The sequence below is a fragment of the Thunnus thynnus genome, chromosome 17, assembly GCF_963924715.1.
Source record: "Thunnus thynnus chromosome 17, fThuThy2.1, whole genome shotgun sequence".
NCBI classification, from domain to species: domain Eukaryota; kingdom Metazoa; phylum Chordata; class Actinopteri; order Scombriformes; family Scombridae; genus Thunnus; species Thunnus thynnus.
Genome location: NC_089533.1, coordinates 25,312,617 through 25,337,297, shown reverse-complemented (window position 1 = coordinate 25,337,297; position 24,681 = coordinate 25,312,617). Strand labels below are relative to the sequence as shown.

Here is a 24,681-nt window from a genome sequence, read left to right as displayed (position 1 = left end):
TGGGTTATGTAGTTCAGTACTGCCAAAACTGGTAAATTCTCTAAAACATGTTCATTTCTGTGAACATTTTATTTCTCTAGATGAAGGTCTGAAGGCAGTTTAAAGCCAGGAATAACAATTTGCTGTTGAAATTCTGAATACTTTATTGTTTTTGTTTGTTTGTTGTTTTGTTTCAGTTTTTGATTTTGCATAAAAGGGATCTAATTTTGATTACTTATTTTTAAAAATTAATGAATTAATATTAAGTCCTGTCTTGTAGAAGGGCCCTTCTAGAGAGGGCATCATGGTTTTACCATTTCACATTACATTTTGCTTTGATGTGCATCTTCCCAAGTTGCTGGCAGAGGTTGTAGATGGAGGTTCAGGGTGCGGCTGTCTGCCAGAACCTGCAGGTGGAGGCGGCAGCTGAAGGTTGCTGGCAGATGCTGTAGCTGTAGGTAGAGGTTTGGGTCGCAGCTATCTGCCAGAACCTACAGGAGGAGGTAGTGGCTGCAGGTTTCTGGCAGAGGCTGTAGGTGATGGTGGACGTTTGGGTCGCAGCTGTCTGCTATAACCTGCGGGTTGAGGTGGCAGCTGCAGAGTGTACAATCTGTACAGTCTGTGCAGTTTGTCTGTGCTGGAATAATACCTGGCGGCACATTTGCTGTGTGGTAACCAGAATAATGACATTAAAACCTCACATTTTCCACAATGGAAGTTTGTTTCGTTGCTTTTGTCAATCTCTATGAGTCTTTAGTTCTTGTCAGGGTGTGAGAAGTCCTCAGTAGAAAAGATTATTTCATGAAATCGTCTAGTGAAACTTGTGACAACATTTTATTGACTGTTAGGTTTTGTGTTTTGAATGATGGTCATATATAAATGATGCACCTGGAGACAAACATGGTAACCATGGAATCCTCAGCATCCATTTTCTACCAGTCTGCTATAAAAGTTGGTTTCAGTCTTTATATTACTGTATTGTCCATATTAATATATGTCTCTTTATTTGAATGTGTGTCTGAATGATCAGGTCAAAAAATAGTAACAATGTGCATAATTGGTCATTTATCTCATCAAAGCAGCCTGAACTCTCTTCCATAAAAGCTGCATGTGCTCCAAGCAGCTGCTTCTCTACTAAATACGTGTTTTATTCCAGTTCAACCATGTCTCCAGTCAAATAACATGCTAGGCTCTAGATATATTTGACTAAATCTGAGCAAAAACAACAAAGTCATGTATTTGTGTCTTAGTCACAAAGAACCCTGTGAATTCATGGAGCTGAGAGATATTCATCTTTATTTCTCAGTTATATACATTATAAGTGCAACACTTAAGATTGTTGGTCCTTTCATTTCCTGAAAATGTTCTGTGTGATTTGCCAGGATGTAAGGCTTCATTTTTAGGGTCTTTCACAGAGAGGATGATGCAATTTGTTAGAAATTATAAGAAAAAACAGAGTGTTCAGTTGGTTTAGTTGGTAAAAGTGTCATTATATTTGGAATCAAGTAGGTAAGTATTCTCACTTTTCTAAAGAATTGTTAAGATTCAAATCTACTAAGATTTTTTTTGCAAATTAAGAACAACATATCGTATTAATCCACATATAAAGCAACTTTTTTCCATTTTACTCATAATTTGTACCTAATTGCACCAAAATGTATTGCAAAATTGCCTAAAATTAACTGTTACGTTTCTGCAAATTACTCTCAGAAAATACTATAAAATTAAGGGACCTGTAAAATAAAGTTTTACCAAAATAAGTTTAAACAACTTTACCTGTAATCTTTGCACTTCACTGTTAATGAGAAATGTCAAGTATTTGTTTACTGGGGGTTTGTGTGTGTGTGTGTGTGTGTGTGTGTGTGTGTGTGTGTGTGTGTGTGTGTGTGTGTGTGTGTGTGTGTGTGTGCGTGGGTCACAAACAAAGAAAAGCTCCAGGTTCACAGTGTGCACATTTGTCAGACATTTTGCACCACTAACCTGCATTATTACCTAATCTTGTAGAGCATGTTTGGCAAAGCTCCCTCTGGATGTTGTAGCAGTGCTGCACCTCTAGAGGACGCAGCAGGACAAAACAAGTCAGGGAGAAAGTCAGAATTGTGCAGCTGAACATATAGTGAGCAGAGAAAAAGCAATGTGTGTGCTTTTCTTTGCATGCATACCAACATCCATGATGAGTACTACTGTATACACACCTGGATGTTTCCCATTACTGCAGCTGACTGCAGTTTTCACAGATGGACAGCATGTATGGGCCTAAGTGGATGGGTGAGAAACTCTCTTTTTTTTACAAACATTTATTTTGTGTAAATATTTTAACATCGCTATCTCAGTCTCTCTCCTCTGCTCTGCTGTTACGTCAATCAGCAGGTCTCAATGAGGGGAGTCACATCCACCTGCTACATGACACACATTTCCCTATTTGGACATCAATCCCGGAGTTGAGGATGTTCCCCAGAGATAAAACTGAGCTACTGACACATGCAAAATGCTCCCAAGGGACTCTCCATAACCTGTTGTTCCCCTTCTTCTTTGAAAAGTGCAAAACAAGAATTGCCTTTGAAGTTCTTCCCTGCACATTACACACTGTGCTGTCTCTGTGTTATGGGTGTATAAACAAGTAGAGGTCTGTCTGCACTTTGGTAATGCTCTTGGTTTAGCTCAGTAGTCAGCACAGTCATCTATGATCTGGGAGACTTGAGTTTGAGGACTGGTGTGGGGACTTCCTATGTAAGATAGTTTATTCATAAACACTTATTTGAACACCTTAATATCCTAAAATTAAAAGCGTAATAAAAACAAAAACAGGATTTTTACACCTATTTCCACTTTTATTCAAATACAAATACAAATATAAATAATTCTGCTGCATCAACAAATATAGATACAAATACTAACACTGGGCTCTCTGCACATCCCTATTTCATAAATGAGTCCATGTCTGTGGAACAAAGACGTCTTGCTTTTAAATTGACAGCTATCTTTGAGATGATGTTGCTGGTTTTGAAAAGGCTGCATCCACACTGTGGTGATAGAATTGTCTACAGTAGCATGTAATGCTAGTTTCTACTGTATAAGTCATCCAAAACTATTCTTATTTCTAGATTGACTGTGTCTTAATTTACTGAAGACAATCTTCATACAAATACTCTTCATGCAACAATTCTCATTCTTCAAAGTCGTGAGACTTCCATGTTTTGTAGAGCATTTTTCAAAACACAGGATAGAAGTGCTGTACAGTAGTCCAGCTGATAGGAGTTTTTTTCATCCATAGTGTTAATGATATGAAAAAGTTTAAGCCTTAAGCTCTACTATTGAACTGTGTACTGTGAATGAAAATTGGCATGTACGTTCAAGACTTACTGCAGGATGTCTCAGACATGTCTTGAACGGACACTGCAGTTCATCTAACTAAAAAACAAGAAATCTCTGTCTGTCTGTATGTATGTGTGTCCTTTACATATCTGGAGAACCATTTATCCGATCAACTTCACGCTCAGCGGGTGTATTGCTGGGGACTCAAGGACATGCAGTCTCGAATTTGGTGCAATTTGGACATGCAACACATTTCATATTAATAAAGTTTGAATGAACAAGCAAACAGCGAGCCACTCAGCTGTGTCTGTGCAGCATGGGCTGTTTGATATAAACACTGTCACATCACAGCAGGGCGGGGCTTCTGGGCTCTGACTTGCTGAACAGGACAAAGGCACACGCTCAGTTAAACTGCCCGAGAGAGAAGAATGAGCATACACAGGAGAAAAAAACAGAGGTGGAGGCAGTAAAACTAGCCAGTAGGAGTGCAGACACATTTGATTGGCAGCAGACTCAACCAACGGAAGGCCATAAACTGCTTCTATGGTTCAACTTCTGGCCTGTTCTGAACAGGCACATTTTGAATGGGCACTGTACTTGTTGTAATATGACATTTTTCAAATATGATAATAATATTAAAGGAAGACTGGAGAATTGGAGATACATTAAGTGTGGTGTGTACTGTACATGAGGACATGTTGACAAACAGCAGGACAAGAGCAAAAGTCTGTTCACTCTGTGTGATTCTCTGGGTAGTTTCTCTCGCCTCTGATCATTTATGTTAGTACAACTAACTTCATCAGTAAAACTAATTCAGGCCTTTTGGCTGCATGATTGACATCACACATTCATAGAATGCTATCTTGTGATGGATTAAAGATTTACATTTACATTCCATGAAGAATTCTAGAATACATACACAAAGTATAAGTTCCCCACAGCAACAACAGTCATTTGGACTCAACACTCGAGCTGAGAAAGTATCCTCATCAGTGGAGAGAAATCATCAACTACTTCCAAATATCTTCATTCAGTTTGTTACCCTGAGAAGAATTTCAACAACAGCATCTTAGAAATGGCGAAAAGAGATCTAAGAACCAAAAAGGTAAGACATTTATTTGTCAGTAAAAACTTGATCAAGAGACACTTTCCTTCTCTAACCTAACCTGAATCAAAGGCTCAGAACAGCTGCTCTGGGAGCACACAACTGGAAAAATAACCTATAAAAATAAATGAATTAAATGAAAAAAGACACACAGATATGTGTAGATTGTAGGGCGCTTTTTTAAACACCAATTAGCAACTTTTCATACCCAATTTTATATTCATTTATTTATTTAAGGATATTGTATGACAACTTTATTTAGGATTTATTGCATTTGGACTTATAAGCACAAATGAGAACAAAATAGAATTACAGAGTTTAAATTTATTTATTATGATATACTGTTTGCACATAATAAGCTACAGCACCGATGCCAGCAGCTGCAGCTTTATTTCATTTTCAATCTACAATTGTCAGTATGTGTGGAGTGATGTATTTATATTTATTTATTTTATATAACATATTTAATATATTCATATTTATTTTATGTGGCCCTTAATCTTCTTTAATTTATTCATATTTTTCCTAAAGCTTCAACAAATACAATGGTCTCTAGTTGTAACTAGCAATGTTAATAGATTTGGTTTTAGTTTTTCAGGTTTTCAAATATTTGCCTCTGAGATTTCTTCCATCACCCTAAAGCAACAGATGGGAATAGAACAATGAAAAATGATATATACATACATACAGTACCAGTCAAAATTTTGGACACACTTTCTCATTCAAGGGAACGGCAGGGTGTTTCCAAACTTTTTACTGGTACTGTATATAAAAAACAAAACAATTGCAACATCTCTTTCAAGAAATAACATCCTCATTACTAGGGTTACTAGGATAATGCACATAATAATACACAATGAACAGTTTACTCTTTAACAGTTTAATTAACTACTTTCTAGTGAAGCGACAGTTTTTCTTCATGAAAACTGTTGACAGCATGTGTTGAGGATTATTTTAAGCAACAGGGACTCTGTTTCCGATGAGAAATGTTGCTTTTGAAAATGTGATTTTTCAATATGGAGAGAACCAGAAATGAAATTCCATTCACCTTTATTGTATCGGGGTGGTGGAAGAAATGTCAGAGAGATGTGTATCTCAAAACCTGGTCAAATAAATACCAGAACACCTCTAGGAGTAAGTGAAACACTAAATGGTGCCAACCTGACAAATTATTCTCACTATTTTTCAACAGGACTTTAGGAGGGAGATGGAGGAACAGTCCTTCATAATAGAAAGACTTACAAAGGAGATGGACTGTCTCAGAGAAAAACAAGAGACACTGGTTTGGGCAAACAAAAGCCTGCAAAAGAAGAACTCTGCAGCTAAACGTGCCATCAAAAACATGAAAGCTGAGCGCCAGCAGATGCTTGACACTTTAAAAGAGAAAGAAGATCAGATCTCTGAGATGAGCGGGCTGAAGGAGGAGCTGGCAAAGTCAGAACTTCTGGTCACAGAGCTCAGAAAAATGCTGGATGCTCAGACAGCTGCCCTCGTAAAAGAGAGAGTGGAAGCTGAGCGGAGCAAAAACGATTGGAAAACCAAACATGAGGCTCTGGAGAAAAGCTACCAGCAGGAGTTGGCCTCCAAGGAGAGGAGTTTCAAGGTGGAGCTCTCTCTGAAGGAGGAGAGCTTTAAATGTGAGCTCTCCGAGAAGGAAGAGACTTTCACAAAGAAGCTCTCCAAGATGGAGGAGACTTTCAATCTTGAGCTCAGTGAGAGGAAGCAGAGCTATGAAAACAAGCTCTCTGAGGAGAGGGAGTTTTCCAAACAGGAGCTCTCTAAGAAAGAGGAGTCCTTTAGAACGCAAGTTCTCATGATGGAAGTGAATTTCAAAAAACAGCTCATTTTCCAACAGCAGCGTTTCAAACAGAGAGAATCTATAAAGAAACCCACTCTCCATGAGGAGGTTTTGAGAAGGGAACACCTCAAGATGGCAGAGTGCTTCAAAGAAGGGCTCGATTTAAAGGAGCAGACCATCAGAGAGTTGACCCAGCGTGAAGAGACCTCGAACGAAGAGATAAAGCGCCTGATTATTCAAAACATCCAGCTTCAGGAGCTCGCCTTGAAAAAGAAAAAGAAGAAGAGGGGCTTCTGGAGTCGTCGTAGCAACAAAATTGAAATCCATGATGGCATGATGGCTGCTGCTGCTGCTGGTCTGGATCAACGTGGACAGCAGTAGCTCCCTGACATCACCACCACACACCATAACCCCATCCTTCCTTTCCCCCTCTCCTCTATCCTAACCCCATCCTTCCTTACCGCCTCTCCTCTATCCTAACCCCATCCTTCCTTACCCCCTTTCCTCTATCCTAACCCCATCCTTCCTTACCCCCTCTCCTCTATCCTAACCCCATCCTTCCTTACCCCCTTTCCTCAATCCTAATCCCTCCTTCCTTACCCCCTTTCCTCTATCCTAACCCCATCCTTCCTTACCCCCTTTCCTCTATCCTAACCCCTCCTTCCTTACCCCCTCTCCTCTATCCTAACCCCATCCTTCCTTACCCCCTTTCCTCAATCCTAATCCCTCCTTCCTTACCCCCTTTCCTCTATCCTAACCCCATCCTTCCTTTCCCCCTCTCCTCTATCCTAACCCCATCCTTTCTTACCCCCTTTCCTCTATCCTAACACCCATCTTTCCTGCTACAAAATATATAATTCTATGAAATGATACTGCAGCCAGTTATTTAATTTCTCATCATGATGAGGGTTGATAAAGGGACTCATAGTTGACCTGAGGCATAACAAGCAATCTAAGCAGCTGTTTGTTGCCTGAAAAACAAATTCCGCTGAGGGTCTCAAAAAGGTTTAGTCTGGCTCTGTAGATATTATACTTCTCCTTGTAATCTGGTTATTCTCTATGGTTGTGTGGTTTTACATTATTTAAGGTTTCCATTATCCATTTGACTTTTCACAAGTTTTACGGCAATAACAACCAAACCTTTAAAGTCCCCATCCACTCAAAAATATGTTTTTCTTCTTGTTCCTACAGTTGGATGTTTGAGCTTCTCTGTGCAGAATGATGTACTGAGTTTGACACTAGAAGGATGTTTTCATATTCATATTTTCATATTCTGCTGAAAGTGAAAAGTTTCTCGGTGCTCACCAAGGGATTTTAAGGGATGGGCCTACGAGCATGATTTGTAACAATATATTCTACTTACACAAGTGTGATGTTGAAACTTGAAATCTCCAGTGCACATACACTGAGTTAGGATGTTTTTGGTGTGATAGGAGACATTTTATGTCTAGCAGTTAAACTTTTGAAATTAAATATTTTAACAAGATAATTGAATTTTATTTGAGTTTCAAAGCATCAGCAGAGAGGCGGGAGGAAGCTAAATACCCATCTGCATACAGACAATAAATGGTTAACTTGTAGGAGTGGGTGATACGGATGATTTTTCTCTCATGGTATATAGAAATTTTATTAATAACATAGGTTTTTATTTATTCATTGGTGTATTTATTGGGACCATGCACAGTGTTAAACATAAATGTTACCATTTGATGTACTGCACCAGTTAGTTAGCTTATAGCTAATTTTCATCTGCAGTCCCTTCGGCAGGTCACAATTAAATATATATACAGCACAATATAACAGCACAATAACAAACAGTACAAAGCAAAAAACACACAGGACACATTATACAAAATACAAAGCTACACACAATAGCACATCACATACACCCACAATGTCAACTAGAAATTAATAATGTAAGCTTGTCATATTAAAAGCAAGATTGTTCGTGTTCATGAGAAGACCCTGAGATAAAAATGTAGAATCAGTGGTTACAGAGCTGAGCTGTTTTTAGAAGATTTTTTAATTTGGTTTTGAACATACTGATGGAACTGCAGCTCTTCATATCATCAGGTAGGTTTTGCTGTGCTTAGCAGTGGTCTGAGCCTAATGCTAGTGTCAGCATACTAACAAGCTCACAATGAGAATGCTAACATGCTGATTTTTTAGAGGCCATGTTTACTCTGCTCAGGATTGTAGTCTAGTGTGTTATCATGCTAATGTCTGCTAATTAGCACTAAACACAAAGTTTGGTCATAAACCAAATATTTGATGAATTGAAGTTTTGAATTGATGATGGCACCAGATAAAAAATGTCAGAGGATCACCAAAGTGATAATAATTCATCCTGTACATGAATGTCATTCCTGCAATCCATCCAATAGTAGCAGAGACATTTTACTCTGAACCAAAAATGTCAAAAATAAAAAGTTTGTAAATTGTAAATAATAAAATGATTAGAATACATCCTCAGGGATATTTCATCAGATAATGAAAACTTTGACCAGCTTGTGGCACTAGATGTAAAGTCAGGGAATTGGTTGCCAGTCCAGCCTTGTGTGTCAAGCTGAACATGGAACTATGTTCTAGTTATACAATAATCAGCCCATAAACAATCTCTGTTCAGTCTCAAACAGACTGTCTTCAATCATCTTAATGGCCAGATATCTTTTCCTCAGTAAACAAAAGATAAGCTTGGTGAAAGTATTTATAGGCTATATTGATATCTCAGACAGATGGGGGCTGGTATGCTATAATGCCCAATGTCTTAAAATTAAGTGTGAAAATGTTGCAGTATAAATGCACCCATATCTTGAGTCTCTTTGCTAATGATTTTAAACAGAGATCAAAAGTAAAATGGGTCAAACTTTGCATCCTGGAGCTATTGTATAACCCTTGTATTGCTTTTGTGTGACCTTAGAAAATATATTGTGTTTTTTTTCATCTTTGTTTCTATGTATGCTCATAGGAGGGTGGTAGGTGGGGGAGGGGGATGTTATATGCCTTTTCTGTGCTGTGCTGTTTTACTTTGCTCTTTGTTTTGTTGAATGCATCCTTGGGAAAACTGAAAATCAATAAACACACATACAGCCAGCAACCAGGTGACTGACTGTGATAAATCATGCAGAGCTCAGCTATTATTCCTCTTTCCACATTCAGATGCAGCAGCCTCTTTAAGAGGCTTTACAAATCCCTCCAGCGGTTTAACTCAGTGGCATCCTTTGCCTGTGGGTAGAGCTGTATATGGGAAGAAAGCCATTCAGATAAATTCACCTTCTAGCTTGCAGCCTACAGATTTGATGATTTTATGGAGTCTTGCTTATGACTGAAAAAGCACAATGTGTTAATGCCAGTAGATAACAGGTGGTCCTCTGGATGCTGGATGACACACTGCTAGTACAATGAATTTCATCTGGAGAGACAAGAGAGAATCACAGAATTGATGTGTCTGTAGTGGGGTGCTATAACTTGGTGCTAATTATAGGAAAAACTGAGACACCTGCTGTTCACTGATCAGAACACTCTTTAAGCACCACTGGGATATATGAGTTGGATGTCTACCAATTGAACACTGTCTCCATTCCCCTCTAAATAGAACCAAATTGTAGAATACCCCTCAATTATAGCAGCATCTGCCTTCTTAGTACAGCCTAAAAATTTTATTCTAATATACCAAACAACAGGCTATTTAGAGTATTTAGTAGTATTATTCTAAAAGTAGAATTGACAAAGCAGCAAACCAACTTTTGCATTTTTCATTGACAATCAAAGGGCTTTTGATTGGATTAGATTTTCTAAAGCAATCCAGAGCTTGTACAGTTGGCCAGTTGAGATCAATGTTTACATGTTTACTGACTGGTTTGAAACTCCTTTTGGAGTTAAACAACGTGAGTTTCACTCTCCAACTTTTTTTTTTTAATATGTATGAATGATTAATCTCTACACAGAGAGGGAGTTATTTAGTCAGGACACTAAATTGGGTATTGTGTTATAAACTGATGATGTTGTTTTAGCAGCTGAGTCTGATCAACAGAACATATTAAATGTGGTTAGCATGTGGTGCTAAAAATGGTGATCAGCAATAAACCATGCAGCAAAATATAAATAACACATTTCAGAAAGAAAGAAATGAGTAGTTTTTTTTAAACCTCTTGAATAAGTTAATGCATGTACATTTTTCTCTTGATGAATTTAAGACTTATGAGATTGCAATTGGGTCTCTTTTAGACTATGTTGGGAGTATAGGCTCAATTATTAATAAACTGAAAATATGCAGTGACCTTGGTTATTCTTCATACTGTATTCAACAACTAATAGGGCTATGGAGTATTTCATAATCTTTACAGAATGGAGATGACATACAAGGTGATCAAAAAATTGAGCTTTACTAGGTCTTTGAGGAGGTTGATATGCTGTATATCTACAGGAATCATTGGTGTTGTCATGTGATATCTGAAAAAGTAAGCTTTTATTAAAGATTGAAGAAAAGTAGTTCAAAGCCGAAATTAAGCTCATGTATGCATGTTTAACACAGGTTTGGCCCTATATCATATGTTACATCTGGTTTATCTAGAATTTAAAGATCTTTGGTGGTACAGTTGAGAACTAGTTTGCTTCCTCTGACCACTGAGGTTGGCTGAATCAAAAATATTCATTGGAGAAGTATATTATGATCTGTGTGATTTGAGAAAAGTAGTCCCATTTTCTTTTTCATTCTACATACTGTGATGATTTAGCATCAAGTTAAATTGTTTTCCTTTATTTTTATTCTTATTTTACTTTTTCTGTAGCATTTTTTGAAAAGGTATTTGCACAATAAAACCTTACTGGTAACACTTTACTTTAAATCTCTCTATTTAGCATTTGTAAGCAGTGTATAAACAGTTAAATGATTTAGAACACAATATAATGAAGCAAGCAGATATACGTGTTTATTGTCAGCAACTACAACCCCTCCTGTGGACATCCATAAGTAGTTGCTGGTGTATGAACAGATATTGAATGACAATATGATGAAACACAGTTGTAATAATAGGACAGCAACTCGACACATTTGTCTGCAGACGGATTTAACACCCACAGGGGCTTGGCCTACTCAGACTGATTCACAAAATCCTCCGTGCTTGTCTTCAGCAGCCAGCCTCCTCCTCCTCCTCCACAGCAGCAGCTTTAACACATCTGGTCGGCTGGTTCAGCACCTCGGACAGCGAACTCTCTCTCCGATAGGCTGGAGCCTGTCGGCGGCCAATGGCTTCAGCGGCTCGGCTGCGACAGCGACGGCCAGCAGCAGCAGCATCCCGGCAGCAGCCAATCAAAAGGCGTCATTTCGCTCCCACATCCAACCCGAATAACTGCAGATGCCCGCATCAAAGCAACGGGTCTCCCTCTCTCCCTCTCGCAGGTTTGCATAGGGAATAAGCTGCTTTCTATTTTTGGAACTCATAGTGGCCATTTTTTCTCTCTCTCTCTTGGAATTTTCCGCTTTTGTGTTGATTTAGGTTTTTTTTTTAATCGATATGTGTTGTTTCGTTTATGTTAGAGGCAGGTTTGTCCAAGCTGTGAGCATCATAGCGGGACATTAATAACCGTGACCGTATAGATTTTCGGTTCTCAATGGAAGACATCTTCCTACTCGCAGCGAGCGAAGGAGTGAAACACATCTCGCACCTGCTTTGTATCTGTGTTTCCATCGACGAGCGAGGGACTTTTTATAAATGAAGATTTGAGGGGAAAAAAGGCAGTAACCCACCGGGACAAGATAAACCCGTCGGCCTGTAACGCTGGGGGTTTACATTGGCAGGGACCGAGCCGTTTTCACGCCCTGGAACCCGGGCAGCTTGCGTTGGCGGCCGCGGTGTGTGGAAACCGAGCAGAACGGGTGGGAAGCAGTCACATTTTGACCACATTTGCACAGCAGCAAAGGGGGTCAAGGTGTGATACATGGATTTCACAAGAAGAGTCGATTAATTAGAAGGTAGGAAAACATGGCGAATTGTTTTGCTTTATATGAAAACAGCTCTTCAAATGATAAAACAGCCTAAAAAGCAGGCCCAAATAGCGTAATATACATGCTCAACAGTTAACAATAAATACACACCAACATTTAATGTACAGGTGTGTAAGAAAAGCTCTCCTATTTTTCATATTTAGAGGATCTATGTTGCTCAAAAATGGCTCATACAAGCATTGAAGACACCATCATATTTATTTTATTATGTTTGTGTGTGTGTATGAAAACATCAGCTGTTGTTTCTGAAGATGCCTTGTGTTGTGGGGGGGTGGGCTGTTTTCAGGGCTTCCATTTTGAAGCTAAGATGGATGCTTGCGCACATTTCTTTCTCATGCCTCTGTGGCCTTATCTTGGTTCTTATATAATACTGATGAACGCTAGAGTGGCGGCAGGCCCGCGCTATGGTGAGCGAGGATGCATAATATATGTTGTATGTAGAGAGAGATAGAGACATGATTTAATTATAGAGATTAAGGCTAAAACCCAATGGAAATTTGGTTCATGATTGCTGGGGTCCCTTTATACCCAGGGATGCTCATTTTGTGTGACAGGAAAATAAACCATGAGACTCCTTTATGTGACCACTACATTACTAGTGTGAGGGAATGCCACCAAATTAGGTAGCCATAGAATTTCTTATTAAATTTTCATCTAGAAAAAATCTCAGTGATAAAACATAATAAAACCATTTACACATAATGTTCTGTCAACATGACATTATATCAGAGGTAAATGTTTAAGTATTTTCATTTGATACAATCAGTTACCTTTTGAAATCTTGATAGGTTTCATCCGCACTCACTGCTCACAAAAACAAGCAAAACCTTAAGCGTAACCTCTGAAACAGAAAAAAAAAAAATCTTAAAACAAGGTCCACTAAGTAGTTTTTCTGGGCCTCTCAACCACATCTCATGGTCTTCATCAGGGAATGGAGTTTGCTTAGTTGTCATGGTAGCCGGAGGACAGTAACAGCACTGTTGAAGTAGTTATCTTGGCAGCGGCATCTCCATGACAACTGAGCAAACTCCATCTGCTCAGAAGACTGTGATGAACTTAAAAGCTGAGCAAAAGCTAGTAAGCGGACTTTGATATGTTTTCCCCTCGCTCATTATTTACAAAAACAAGAAAAAACTAGAGTATGACAGTTCATCTTTGACCTTCATCTAACAGTAGTTTATCAAAAGAGAGGGGATGGAGTTTTTACTCAGTTGTCATGGTAACTGGGAGACAGCAAAAACACATTGGAAAGAGATATCAAGGCAGGTCGATCCACACTGAATTTGGATGTAAATGATGTGTTTGTTATTATTGAGTTAATTCTGCGTTGTTTACTACATATAATGGAGAATATTGCCATTCCTTCCTGTTCTTTGCTCACAGGTTCAACATCCTCCAGAAGTGAGTCACTTTGGTCCTCTCAAAGCTCTTTGTCTTGACCAATTGAAGAGCTTTCCCCACACTGCTCCCCACTCCACCCTTCCTGTGTCCCTTTGCTAACCCTCGCCAGGCATCATGGGTACTGTGCTGTCACTGTCCCCTAGCTACCGTAAGGCAGCGCTGTTTGAGGACGGCCCGGCCACGGTGGGCCACTACACAGCAGTCCAGAACAGCAAGAACGCCAAGGATGCTGCCGCCGCCGCTGCAAAATCCCTCAAACGCCCCTCAATCATCAGTGTGCTGCCATGGAAACGCATTGTGGCTGTATCAGCGAAGAGGAAGGGCTCCAAGAAGCTGCAGTCAGATGGCGGGGATGGTGGGAAAGGGAGCTCGCCGGATGGCCATGCCGTCGCCACCGCCAATTCAGGCTCTAATAGCCTAAAGCTGAAGAAGTCTCAGTCCTGTGCAAACCTTTCGTCTTACTCATCCAACCAGGACCCCTCAGCCACCACCACCACTACCTCCTCCCACCTGCCCACCTCCAAGACCCTGGTTAACGTAGCTACTGTCGCTGCCAAAAAGAATTCCCTCACAGGCTCTGGGATCCAGCCATCTACTGCAGCTGGCACGCCAAAACGTGTCATTGTCCAGGTAACCCTAATTCTAATGGTTTCTTATTGGGGTTTTTTGTAATCATAGACAAATTGTCATCAAATTAAAAGCATTCTGTCATCTCTAGAGATTCACACTCTGCTGTCTCTTTTCCCCAATCCTCTTTCTTACCTTCCCTTTTTTCTCTTTCCTTTTTCCTCTTCTTTGCTGACCCTCCATCCCCTTTTCTCAACCCAGGCCTCCACCAGTGAACTGATGCGCAGCCTGGGCGAGTTCCTGTGCCGTCGGTGTTACAGACTGAAGCGTCTATCCCCGACAGATCCAGTGCTGTGGCTGCGCAGTGTGGACCGCTCCCTCCTCCTACAGGGCTGGCAGGATCAGGGCTTCATCACTCCGGCCAACGTGGTCTTCCTCTACATGCTGTGCCGCGATGTGGTCTCCGCCGAGGTGGCCTCAGAGCGCGAGCTGCAGGCCTCGCTGCTCACCTGCCTCTACCTCTCCTACTCCTACATGGGCAACGAGATCTCCTACCCGCTGAAGCCCTTCCTGGTCGAGGCAGAGAAGGAAGCCTTCTGGGACCGCTGCCTGGAGATCATCAACCGCATGAGCGGCAAGATGCTCCAGATCAACACCGACCCACACTTCTTCACCCAGGTGTTTGCTGACCTGAAGAATGAAAGCAAGAAAGAGGAGGAGAAGACCAAACTCCTTATAGGCCTTGACCGATAAGAGGGACCTGGGAGGGGGGAAGAAAGGATAGATGGGTGGGAAGATTGATGGGTTTAATAGGCTGAGGACAGGTGGACTAATGTTGAGCAGTGTAGCGCTAACTGGGAGCAGTGCTGTTGTCTGGCGTCTCTACTGGTCTATAATTAACCGAATTTCCTGTTTGTAACCCAGAACAAAGAGCTTCAAACATGACGTTTATATTGTTTGAGGTGGGTAATGAGGCACCTAAACGCTTATAGGCTTTCAGACAGAGGGAGTAACTGATCTGCAGTGTCTCACCTGAACGCAGCAATTGGCCTACAGGGCAGTTTTACCACCACAAAGCAGATAACAGTTGCCGTGGTGCATGCCACACACTCAGATACATTATTGGACACAATTGGATCTGATTAGATTCTCAAGACTGATAGGCTACTTGTTGGTATCCAACGTCCCGGTTGCTCGGCTCAGAATGCGACAATAACAAGCTTTAAGGCAAAGATATGATCATTTGTTTTTCAAGAACAATGTAACTGACAGCAGAGACAAGCAAAGCTGTTTTTATCAAATGCCTAACCAGCAGGGTAAGTGATTTGACATTAACAGGCTGTAAGAAAGACATATTTATCATTTTTATCTTTTGCCTCAGGTCCAGAGACACGCATCAGTCTGACCTCTACCTTGTTTCAGTGAGATAAGAAATGAAATCTGATATTCCTGGTGAAGTAGCAAGTGTTTTTCTGTCTTTTGATTGAAAGAGGTTAGAAACGCCAGACAACACGGAGTAACATAATTAAGGGTGAATATTATAAATATAAAGCTACAGGATATTGATACAAAGGATATTGTGTGATAGTATCCAGGCATTTTCGCTATAGAGAAATGTCAGGGTATTGAAAAACTAGAACCACGTTGCATGAGGTCACTTCATATGTCCTTGCACATGACCACCTGCTTATTGCCAACTCCACTTTACCTTTTTCCTATTGTCCTGCCCAAGCTTATTGCACTCTCCAACTCTGGCTGCGAGGCCCACGGTTGAAACTTTGAATATGATAAAATCACAACATGGATAAGCTAGAATCAACCACAACACAACTAGTCTGCAAACGTGTCAGAATGACAAATTAACATCTCTATTTGACATAATGGTACTGTAGTGGGTTCATTCATCCATTACATAAAGTACTGTGCTATACTTTTAAGGGAACATTTGGATTTATCTAGTCAAATCTCTGATCGAATTTAAGAGTATGAAATACTAATCCAATGGGCACAGATTAATAATCATTAAACAAGCCCTGCTGTAAGCTGTTTACATTTACAAAAACATGGGAAAATGCAATACTGACTCCTAAAGGGCATATTTACATGGGAATTTATCTCATTCCTTGCTGTTCCCTTGCACTTTCTCCTGCAGTCCATATTGCTGCTGTCCTGAATGACCACAGGAAAATGTTTTATTGAAAGAAAGAAAGAAAGAAAGAAAGAACGAAAGAAAGAAAGAAAGAACGAAAGAAAGAAAGAAAGAAAGAAAGAAAGAAAGAAAGAACGAAAGAAAGAAAGAAAGAAAGAAAGAAAGAAAGAAAGAAAGAAAGAAAGAAATTTCAGTTTTAAAATACTGCACTCATGTTGTGTGCATCATACTGTATGAATGATTGGTGGAGCTGGGTTGTGAAGGACGTGTTCAGAGAGCAGATCATGTGATCCGTCTCAACCAATGGTTACATACGACAGAATGAAAGAAAATGTGATTATATTCCAGGTGTGTGCAGGCAGGAGCAGACGCCACAAATGTTGATGCGACTTTTCTTCCAAAACAAAACGCTTTGATGTTGCTGTCGCCACTTGGCTCGAGGGACCTCTGCTGTTTGAAGTGTGCCCCCCCCTCTCCCCCGCCCCCCCCTTTCTCATCTGTTCATTGCTCTCCACAGTAACCTGAACAAACTAAAACTACATAGATTCTCTCTCTCTGTTTATCCGCTCTGGTCTGATTTGAACCTGTCCTGTCCTGTCTGGTGCGGTCCAGTCCAGTCGTCCCATATTTAGAGACTCTCTGGTCCGCTGACCTGATGGCTTACTTATTCACTGAGTTGTTTGACATGCATGTGTGCTTCTATAGGTTTCCTAGCATGCTGCTTTGTGTTGGGCACACCGCACCACACGTTACAGAAGAGACTGAGCGGTCGCCACGCTGAACTGCTGAAAGCTAGACTCCTTGATGTGACATCATGGCGACTCGGCACAAGGGCTCTCTAATGAAGGATATGTGTGACAGGCTAGCTGTGTCCCTGCTTATGCTGCACATAATAATAAAGGCAAAGCGTTGCACCTTCATTTGTTTTACAGGATTTCTACTGTTCTTGGTTCCATGGTGCTGAGGGGCCTAAAAGACCCCTCCCAGATTAAATAGCTCCCCATTGAGAAACCAGTTATACTAGAGATGGGGCTAGTAAAAAATCTACATAAAATTATTTTTTTACTAACACTCCCTTCAGAGCTACATTAGACATGAAACAACTGTTTTCACAGGCTTAGTAGTAAATTGAACTTCATGTCTAAAATTGGTGGAGTGCCCCTTTAAGGACTGCTGTAAGGAGTTAACTGTGTCAGGATGAAACTTTTTTGGGAGATACAGATGCTCCACGTGTTCCCTTCTGGAGAGATTCCTTGCCTTGATGATGTCACATCACTAAGTCTAACCGTAGCCAATAAACTGTCTTCAACTTTTGAGAAGCTCTGCCTTCTCAAACAGGGCAGATATCTTGTGCCATATCATTCTAAAGACTCATTATTTCATACAAAAAAACAACAAAAACATAAGAAATAAAGAACATGAGCCAGTTGAAAGTCTCAGACTGCTGAACAAGACAGACTATAAAGGAATTTCATGAATACGCTTTTTCACGATGTTGCTGCATCATGTATCAGAGATGTAGACCAGAAAAGAAGGACTTTGTTGATATAACAAGGACGTGGTGTCAAAATGGAAATCTTGTGATTTTAATACACTTTTATGTGTCACTTTGCAAAATGTAAGCCAAAATTGGGGTCAACCAAAGCTGGAGCATTCAGCATTCTGTTAGTGACTTTATAATTTCTGAAAAATTGTATTTGGCCTGCTCTCTGATATGATTTAAAAATACAAAAATGATGTTCCCTTTTCACATAAAAACATGGGAAATGGAATTTTAAAACCTTATTAACACAAAAGAATGCCATGCCTGTTTCCAGACTGGGTGTCTCCACGATGCAGGTGATGTTTTAACTCTAATTTTGTTTTGTGTTCAGATGATAACTGACTGGGCTACAGTAGGTACCATGCTGTAAAAAAAAATGTAGCCTTGATCCAGAGCCAGACCTCATGAGACAAATATGCACATGAAGAATGAATCCATGGCAAACAAGCTTGTTTACATGTCCTTCCTCCTAGCTGTTTTTGATGGGTTGAACACTAGACAAGTAGCATTTATCTGAATGGCATTCCCAAGAAAACAGTTGATTTTTTTTTTCTTAATTTGTGGAACTTGATGATCCAAACTGTAAGTAGTAGGTTTGGTGGGATCTATCACTGCAGGTTAACTGATAAAAGACATGTTCAAATTCAACTTCAACACAGTAATCTACAATACAATGCAAAATTTCTACAAAGCAATGAATTGAATACCACACAAATTTAGTGGAATAATAATGAATATTTATGTTGAAATAACAAACTGTTACATAGTGTCGATTTTTTAAAGGTTTAATTGACCATTCGCTAAGCAGTGGGTCCTTGATTTCAGACAGAGGAAGACAATAAGCAGGCTTCTCATTTCTAGTCACTGACTATCGACTTTGGTGTCTGAAAAGACAACATACCTGGGCAGATTTATTACCTGTAGCTAATTAATCTAACAATAGCTTCATGAGTTAATTGAAAGCTGACTTTTTAGTGTTTCCAGCTAACTCGCTTTTAAATGGGAATCTTGTTAAATATGCACTTGATGTCTGCATACATGATATTGTATGGGACAATTTTTGGTACTGTTTAGCTTACATACTACATGAGAAAAGGCTTTTAGGATGAGGATTAAGTGCTCAATTTTCCCAAATCCAATTAAGAGACAGAACTGCTAATGTTACCCTAAACTCTGTCTTCAAGGCTGGCTGCCAGTGGAGAAATACTTGGGAATGGGCCTTTTTGTTTTTATGAAACTTGTAACCCCACAATTGGTCAATAAGCTCTTTGAGTAACACTCATTTATTACTGTTGGTAATAAACTAGTTAGACGGACATGCTAACATTTGCAATGTATGTTAGAGCAGATAAACACACAGTTTAAACTATTCTTTACACTTGTGCTTCTGGTTTTGGAAAGGCTACCAAAAAAGACACCACCCTCCAAACTCTTTAAATGAGTATCACTCTGACTCCAACTTCAACATGTGGAGAAATCCAAAGCTTGACAGGCCTGTCATGCCCAGTTATAGTCGCTAAGCTATTAGACAAGCTGTTTTGGTTTAGCGAATGGTCAATTCTACTATTTCTATTAAATTAAAATTCAACACACTATCCTGCGTGGAGAATACACCCCACCCCCCACCCCCCCAACACACACACTTAGTATTCAGTATTACATTTTGATTAGTCAGTACCATGTGGAAGTCAGATGGCAGCTTTTGACAGACAAGATGAGTGATGATGTATTCCTCTGTTAAACAGTAGAACTGATGAGCAAAAGTCCTTTGAAGTTTTTCACAATTTTTGCTTCCACCTGCTTCAGTCCTACCAGAAGAGGTGACAAGGAAAGGAAAACTCACCCTGGGAATGAACCTTTTTCTAGAATTAGAGGGAGAAGTATGAGTTGACACCCCTCCCACTCCTCCCATACATGATCTCATCACTGATCAACTCATAACTATGTGCCATATTTGCAACACGTACAAGACAAAAACTATTGTGTAACATATGAAGCTTATGATAATGATGATGACGTTATTATGGTTTTCCTTCCTTTTCATTTGTGAATCATATTGTGTATACAAGAATCTTTGTTGAACAAAAGTCAAGGCTACTAGTGTTACTAGAGTACTGATGCTGCAGTCTGTTACTATGTGGATGTATGAATATGTATGTGAGAAATAAGAATAATTTGATCAACTGTTACAGGTACTTTATAAAAAAAATCTTTACAAGCATGCATGTCTTTGTTTATTTTTGGGTCATGTGATTTTATAGATAGATAGATAGATAGATAGATAGATAGATAGATAGATAGATAGATAGATAGATAGATGCTAAAATGTGCTGCTGAAGTAAAAACATGCAAACTCTGAGCCCTTTATGTATAGAATGTCCCAGATTTATCGCTTTTCTCATGTTATGACCCTTTAGAGACAGTTCTTTGCCTGACCACAGCCAGGCAGCAGCGAGTTGTTGAAGTGATACAGCTGCTGCAGAGTAGATTTGGTGCAGGGATGAAGTGGTATTTGGGGAGTTTTGAGAGCTCCTATCCAGGAGGAAGCCCCATAATAGGCAATGCCATTATTGCTTGCATGACTCTCTAGCACCTTAGTGGGTGTAGTGTTGACAATGTTGTGGGGACGCACAAAGACCACAGTCAAGGATGGATGTAATTCAAGCTCGGATGCTAAAATTTTAACACCATGTGCACGATGGTTTGTTCTCTCTGTTGCTGTCCAGGGTGCTAACAGAACATTCCAGTCTCTGTCCGTGGTGCTCTCCATGGTTCTGAAGGTGCACAGACTAATGCTTGTCAGGGCCAAGATAGTCCAACTGTGGACCTCAGGTATGGTGAATCAGGTCTATGAGCATCAGAGATGCCACATGGGAAGAGAGAAGGGGCCCTGGCATGAGGGGCATCACTTTAATTTAGAAGTGCCTCACTTCCTTTTCTGCCACAAAAGTACAAAAACAAACAAGCCTAATTTAACAGTGCTGTAAAGCCACACAAAGAGTGAAATTTTCAAATATAACTTTATCCTCAATCTTTTAGAAAGCCATTTGCAACTACCATTGGCATTTTAACATTAGCAAGGTGTGAAATAAATCCAACTTAATGCTAATGTAAAATGTTAGCTAATTTGCTGTTAAAGAGTAGCTTGTTGTATATGGTGATTTTGTTTTTGAAGTAACAGTACTGTAACGTTTTTATCGTGAGCGGGAAGAGTTGTTTTGTGAAACGTTGAAAGATATCTACTTGGTTTGACTCATTTGGATGACTTAAGCTTCATATTAGCTTCAGATGAGCTTTTAAATACATTTTTGCACAGAAGGAGGACTGTGGATTTAAAAAAAAAAATTTTTTTTAAAAACCTTTAAAACTTAAAAAAAACCCAGAAATATTCTGACAGCTGGAGGGCCAATAAAACACTGTAAAATAACGAAAAATATTATTTATCATCGTATGTAATTTTCCATAATTAAAATACACTTTGTATTATATTGTTATACTGCTGACACAGCGACCATCAGGATATGAAATTAAGTGATCCCATTACCCAATAACTGAATCCAATCATTAAGACTGGCAAAAACAGAAGGAATACAGAAAGCATAGGTGGGCTGAGTACACTGAGACTGAGTGTACTGTGAATATACTGTGTCATACTGACTGTTACGCTCTTCATGGCGCTGAATTAGCTTCAAGGTCAGCCCGGGTGGGCGGTGCTGCAACTGAATATCACTTATTATGTTCAGTTGTCTGTTGATCTTTTTTTCCCCTTACATGTTAACACTTCCATTGCCTATTTTATACTCCCTCTGGGTTGTTGTAGCCTACCGTTTCCCTTGTCTCAGCAGGATTGTAATACTGCGGTGCGACAGTCTGTGTAACGGGGGCGCTGTCCGTGGTGCTGAAGCAGAGAGGTCAAGATGATGTTTCATTGACCATGGGGCGGAAATGACATAGCTGTCAATCACTACTGGTAAATATGATGAGTGGATACGTTACAAACACATATGACTGTATGTCTACTGAAACTGGACTAACTGAACCTAACTGAAAGACTGTATTGTTTCAGTTGATCAATTCAATCCAGCTCAGAAGTATTAACATAAATAAGCCTTAATCCCAGTTACAGCCTCAGTGGACTTCACACAAAAATGAACCAATCAATGAAAAACGAGTCCAGCCCAGTCAAATGCGTGCACACGTGCCAAGTTAAAAAAAAAAGCATCATTATACATTTGTCTCTCTTTCCTGCCACAGTGACACATGTCAACTGTATGTTGCTTTTGTCAATCCGCCACGTGAGTCTTGCACGACGGAGGATCACGGTCAGATGCGATGAGAAGTGGAGTGATCCTCCTCAGTGCACGCGAGCTAATGGTGACACCCTTTGTCAGCACGCTTCCGCTCAAATCAGCCAATCAGAGTTGGGTGCGCTGCGGCTTATAAACCCATCTGCTGCCGAGCCATTCCGCTCACCGTCCCCGCTGTCCTATGAATCATTGACCCGAGATACATCACTGATCTACCGCAACCGTGAAGATGGCGGCCCGGGTAAGATTTCCATTTATTTATTCTAAAAGCATCGACCATCCCCGTGTTTCTATGTGGCAAATAAGGGGAACAAATACTCAAAATGCGCCAAATATCGGACGAGCTTCAAATTCTAAGCAGTCCTGGTACCTTTATCGTCTGAATGTCACCGCGGCTGCAGAATTTGGTGGTTATTTCACATGATGTTGCAGTCCCGTAACCCTACCAGGAGGAAGTATATCCGCCAGGATTGCATAATCGCTCCAGCAGTAGACCCCCCCTCACCCTGCTAGTATCGCTGGTTAATCCTGGGCGCTGCTTGCCCTTGAGCCGAGCGGCTGCGTAAAAGGCGGCCACTGAAAAGCTTCCATGAGCTATATGCATCTAAAACAAGAGTGTTTTTGTGGAAAGCAGCATAGTGGTCAGAACAGCGTGTAAGAAGCAGCCCTCACACCAAGCATGTCAGCATGCATTTGATGATAACTGGTCAAAACAATGAGGTGCTGCTTGAGCCTTCACTCTGCAGTGTTTTTGCGTCAGGAAGCGCTGTTTGAGGTGTGGAGCAGCAGAGCTGTGGTGGCTGACTGGTGGACTGTGTACATATTTATTTATATGGCTGGTGTACAGAGAGGCAGGTAACCAGATTTAACCTGCCCTGTGGCCGGCTATCACTGTGACCACAAGCGCTACTAGAGGGATTTAGTAGTGGTAAAAGGGCCACTGTTTAGTCTCACAGCTTCTAAATTATGATTCAGAACAACTGATGCTACAGCTAGAATGATTCCCCTCAACACTGCCTCCTCTATTATGCAGCTTTACCCTCAATACAGGATACCCAATCCATATATGTGGGGTTATCTTTGCAGCATCTTGAAAGTGGACATCCTCTGATTTGGTAGAGCAAAAAAAATGTCATGGCTAAGGGTAGGGCAACCCAGCCTTTACTGCAGCATGTGCATTTATATTCCTGGTGGGAGCAGTTTTGCGGTAAATTTAGCAAACTGATCACCTATACAGAACCTTGCTTTTTTTACAGTAGTGAACCTATAATCCCACCATGTTTATGGTCTCAAAAAAGCATCCTTAGTTCATTTTGAAATGTTGCTTATTTCAACTAGGCTGCATGTTCTTGCAAGTCTTTATTCTGGATGACTGGTTCAATTATATTGCATTAAGACCCCTCAAAATTAAATGAGCGTGTACTTGTTGTGACCCCTTGTCATGCGTTGAATATTTCAGACAATTACATTTGAGGCCTCAGGAGGGAAAACTAGTATGTATTTCACAAGAAAATAAAAAGGCATATTATTTTGTGTAGTGGAACCATTATTTTCTTATTTCCCATCCTGTAAATCATCTCATGACTCTTGGAGGTGCCCCAAAACTGGTGATATATAGTTTTACATCCAGGGCTGGGCATCATTTTCACTCAACAGAGAGCCTTACTGTAGCTTCTAAAATTAGCTTACATGTATTTCTTTGAGGTTGTTTTTTTTTTTTTATATCGGTAAGAAACCAGACTCCTGGTGACATCATTAAATGAGTGCAGGTAGCATGCATGATGCAAGGTGCTAATAGCTGTAGCATTTCACAGCACGTTTGTCTCATTGAATCATAAGTGAACATAATAAATCATTCATTAAGTATTCATTCATAAGGGAGTATCTTATTCATAACCTCAGATTTTATCTGTGATTAGAGCCCGCATGCAGATCTGATCACAGATAAAATCACATTGATTCATTAGTTTATGCTTGTACGCTGAATATAGAGAAACAACAGCAGTGACTCTCAGGGGTTAATACATGCCATTAGCTTGATGCTTTTATCCAAAGAGACTTGAGCTGCTTGCAAAGCTTTTCATTTCAGTGGAACTCTTCCCTCACAGCTTTAATTATCTTTTCATTGGAACCATGAAAAAAAACATGCAGAATATGTATAAAGCTGGAAGCATCGACTTGTTTTTTTACTGCAGAATCTAGACAGGCTACAACAGCAGCAGTTTTGTTTCACAGTCTAATTGCTGCTCTTAATAAACTGACCACTGGCTGATTTGTGGACTAGGCAGAATGCCCGAGGGAGCTCGGTCAATACTGTTTTGAATGACCGTGCAATTTCATTTGTCACTTTTTAAATGAGGAATTCATTCATTACTTCTCTGAGGAATCCATGAAATATATCAATGCCGCTACTCTCATATTAGAGGAAAAGCTTAATGGCTGCTACAAGGTGGTGACAGATCATTTCTAGCAGTGCAAGATGTATAATGAAGTATATACATTGAATATGA

At 40.1% G+C, this 24,681-nt stretch overlaps 3 protein-coding genes across 4 annotated transcripts in view; all 3 read left to right on the top strand.

Moving 5' to 3' along the window:
* Nucleotides 1–4,224: 4,224 nt before the first annotated feature.
* On the top strand, nucleotides 4,225–7,069 carry LOC137201389 (uncharacterized). The gene is made up of 2 exons (XM_067616426.1): nucleotides 4,225–4,399; nucleotides 5,592–7,069. Exons 1-2 carry the CDS (start codon nucleotides 4,370–4,372, stop codon nucleotides 6,576–6,578), a joined length of 1,017 nt encoding a protein of 338 aa, XP_067472527.1. The 5' UTR covers nucleotides 4,225–4,369; the 3' UTR covers nucleotides 6,579–7,069.
* A 4,436-nt stretch (nucleotides 7,070–11,505) lies between these two features.
* LOC137168285 (cyclin-dependent kinase 5 activator 1-like) lies at nucleotides 11,506–20,077 on the top strand. Its single transcript, XM_067570808.1, has 3 exons — nucleotides 11,506–12,171; nucleotides 13,588–14,235; nucleotides 14,434–20,077. The coding sequence occupies exons 2-3, from the start codon at nucleotides 13,720–13,722 to the stop codon at nucleotides 14,923–14,925; spliced, it is 1,008 nt and encodes a 335-aa protein (XP_067426909.1). The 5' UTR covers nucleotides 11,506–12,171; nucleotides 13,588–13,719; the 3' UTR covers nucleotides 14,926–20,077.
* A 2,118-nt stretch (nucleotides 20,078–22,195) lies between these two features.
* LOC137168080 (vesicle-fusing ATPase) overlaps nucleotides 22,196–24,681 on the top strand; it is a 44,708-nt gene continuing 42,222 nt past the window's right edge. Inside the window, exon 1 of one of the 2 annotated variants that reach the window (XM_067570530.1) lies at nucleotides 22,196–22,412. In XM_067570530.1, coding sequence (XP_067426631.1) covers nucleotides 22,401–22,412 — 12 coding nt within the window. In that variant the 5' untranslated portion in view covers nucleotides 22,196–22,400. The remainder of the gene's footprint in view (nucleotides 22,413–24,681) is intronic. The other variant, XM_067570531.1, reaches the window with a different exon arrangement.

Bases quoted from the DNA above. Each gene is read 5' to 3' on its own strand.
- LOC137201389 (XM_067616426.1), top strand. From the start codon at position 4,370: ATGGCGAAAAGAGATCTAAGAACCAAAAAG. The intron at 4,400-5,591 runs GTAAGACATTTA...ATTTTTCAACAG, and splicing joins GAGATCTAAGAACCAAAAAG to GACTTTAGGAGGGAGATGGA.
- LOC137168285 (XM_067570808.1), top strand. From the start codon at position 13,720: ATGGGTACTGTGCTGTCACTGTCCCCTAGCTACCGTAAGGCAGCGCTG. The intron at 14,236-14,433 runs GTAACCCTAATT...TTCTCAACCCAG, and splicing joins CAAAACGTGTCATTGTCCAG to GCCTCCACCAGTGAACTGAT.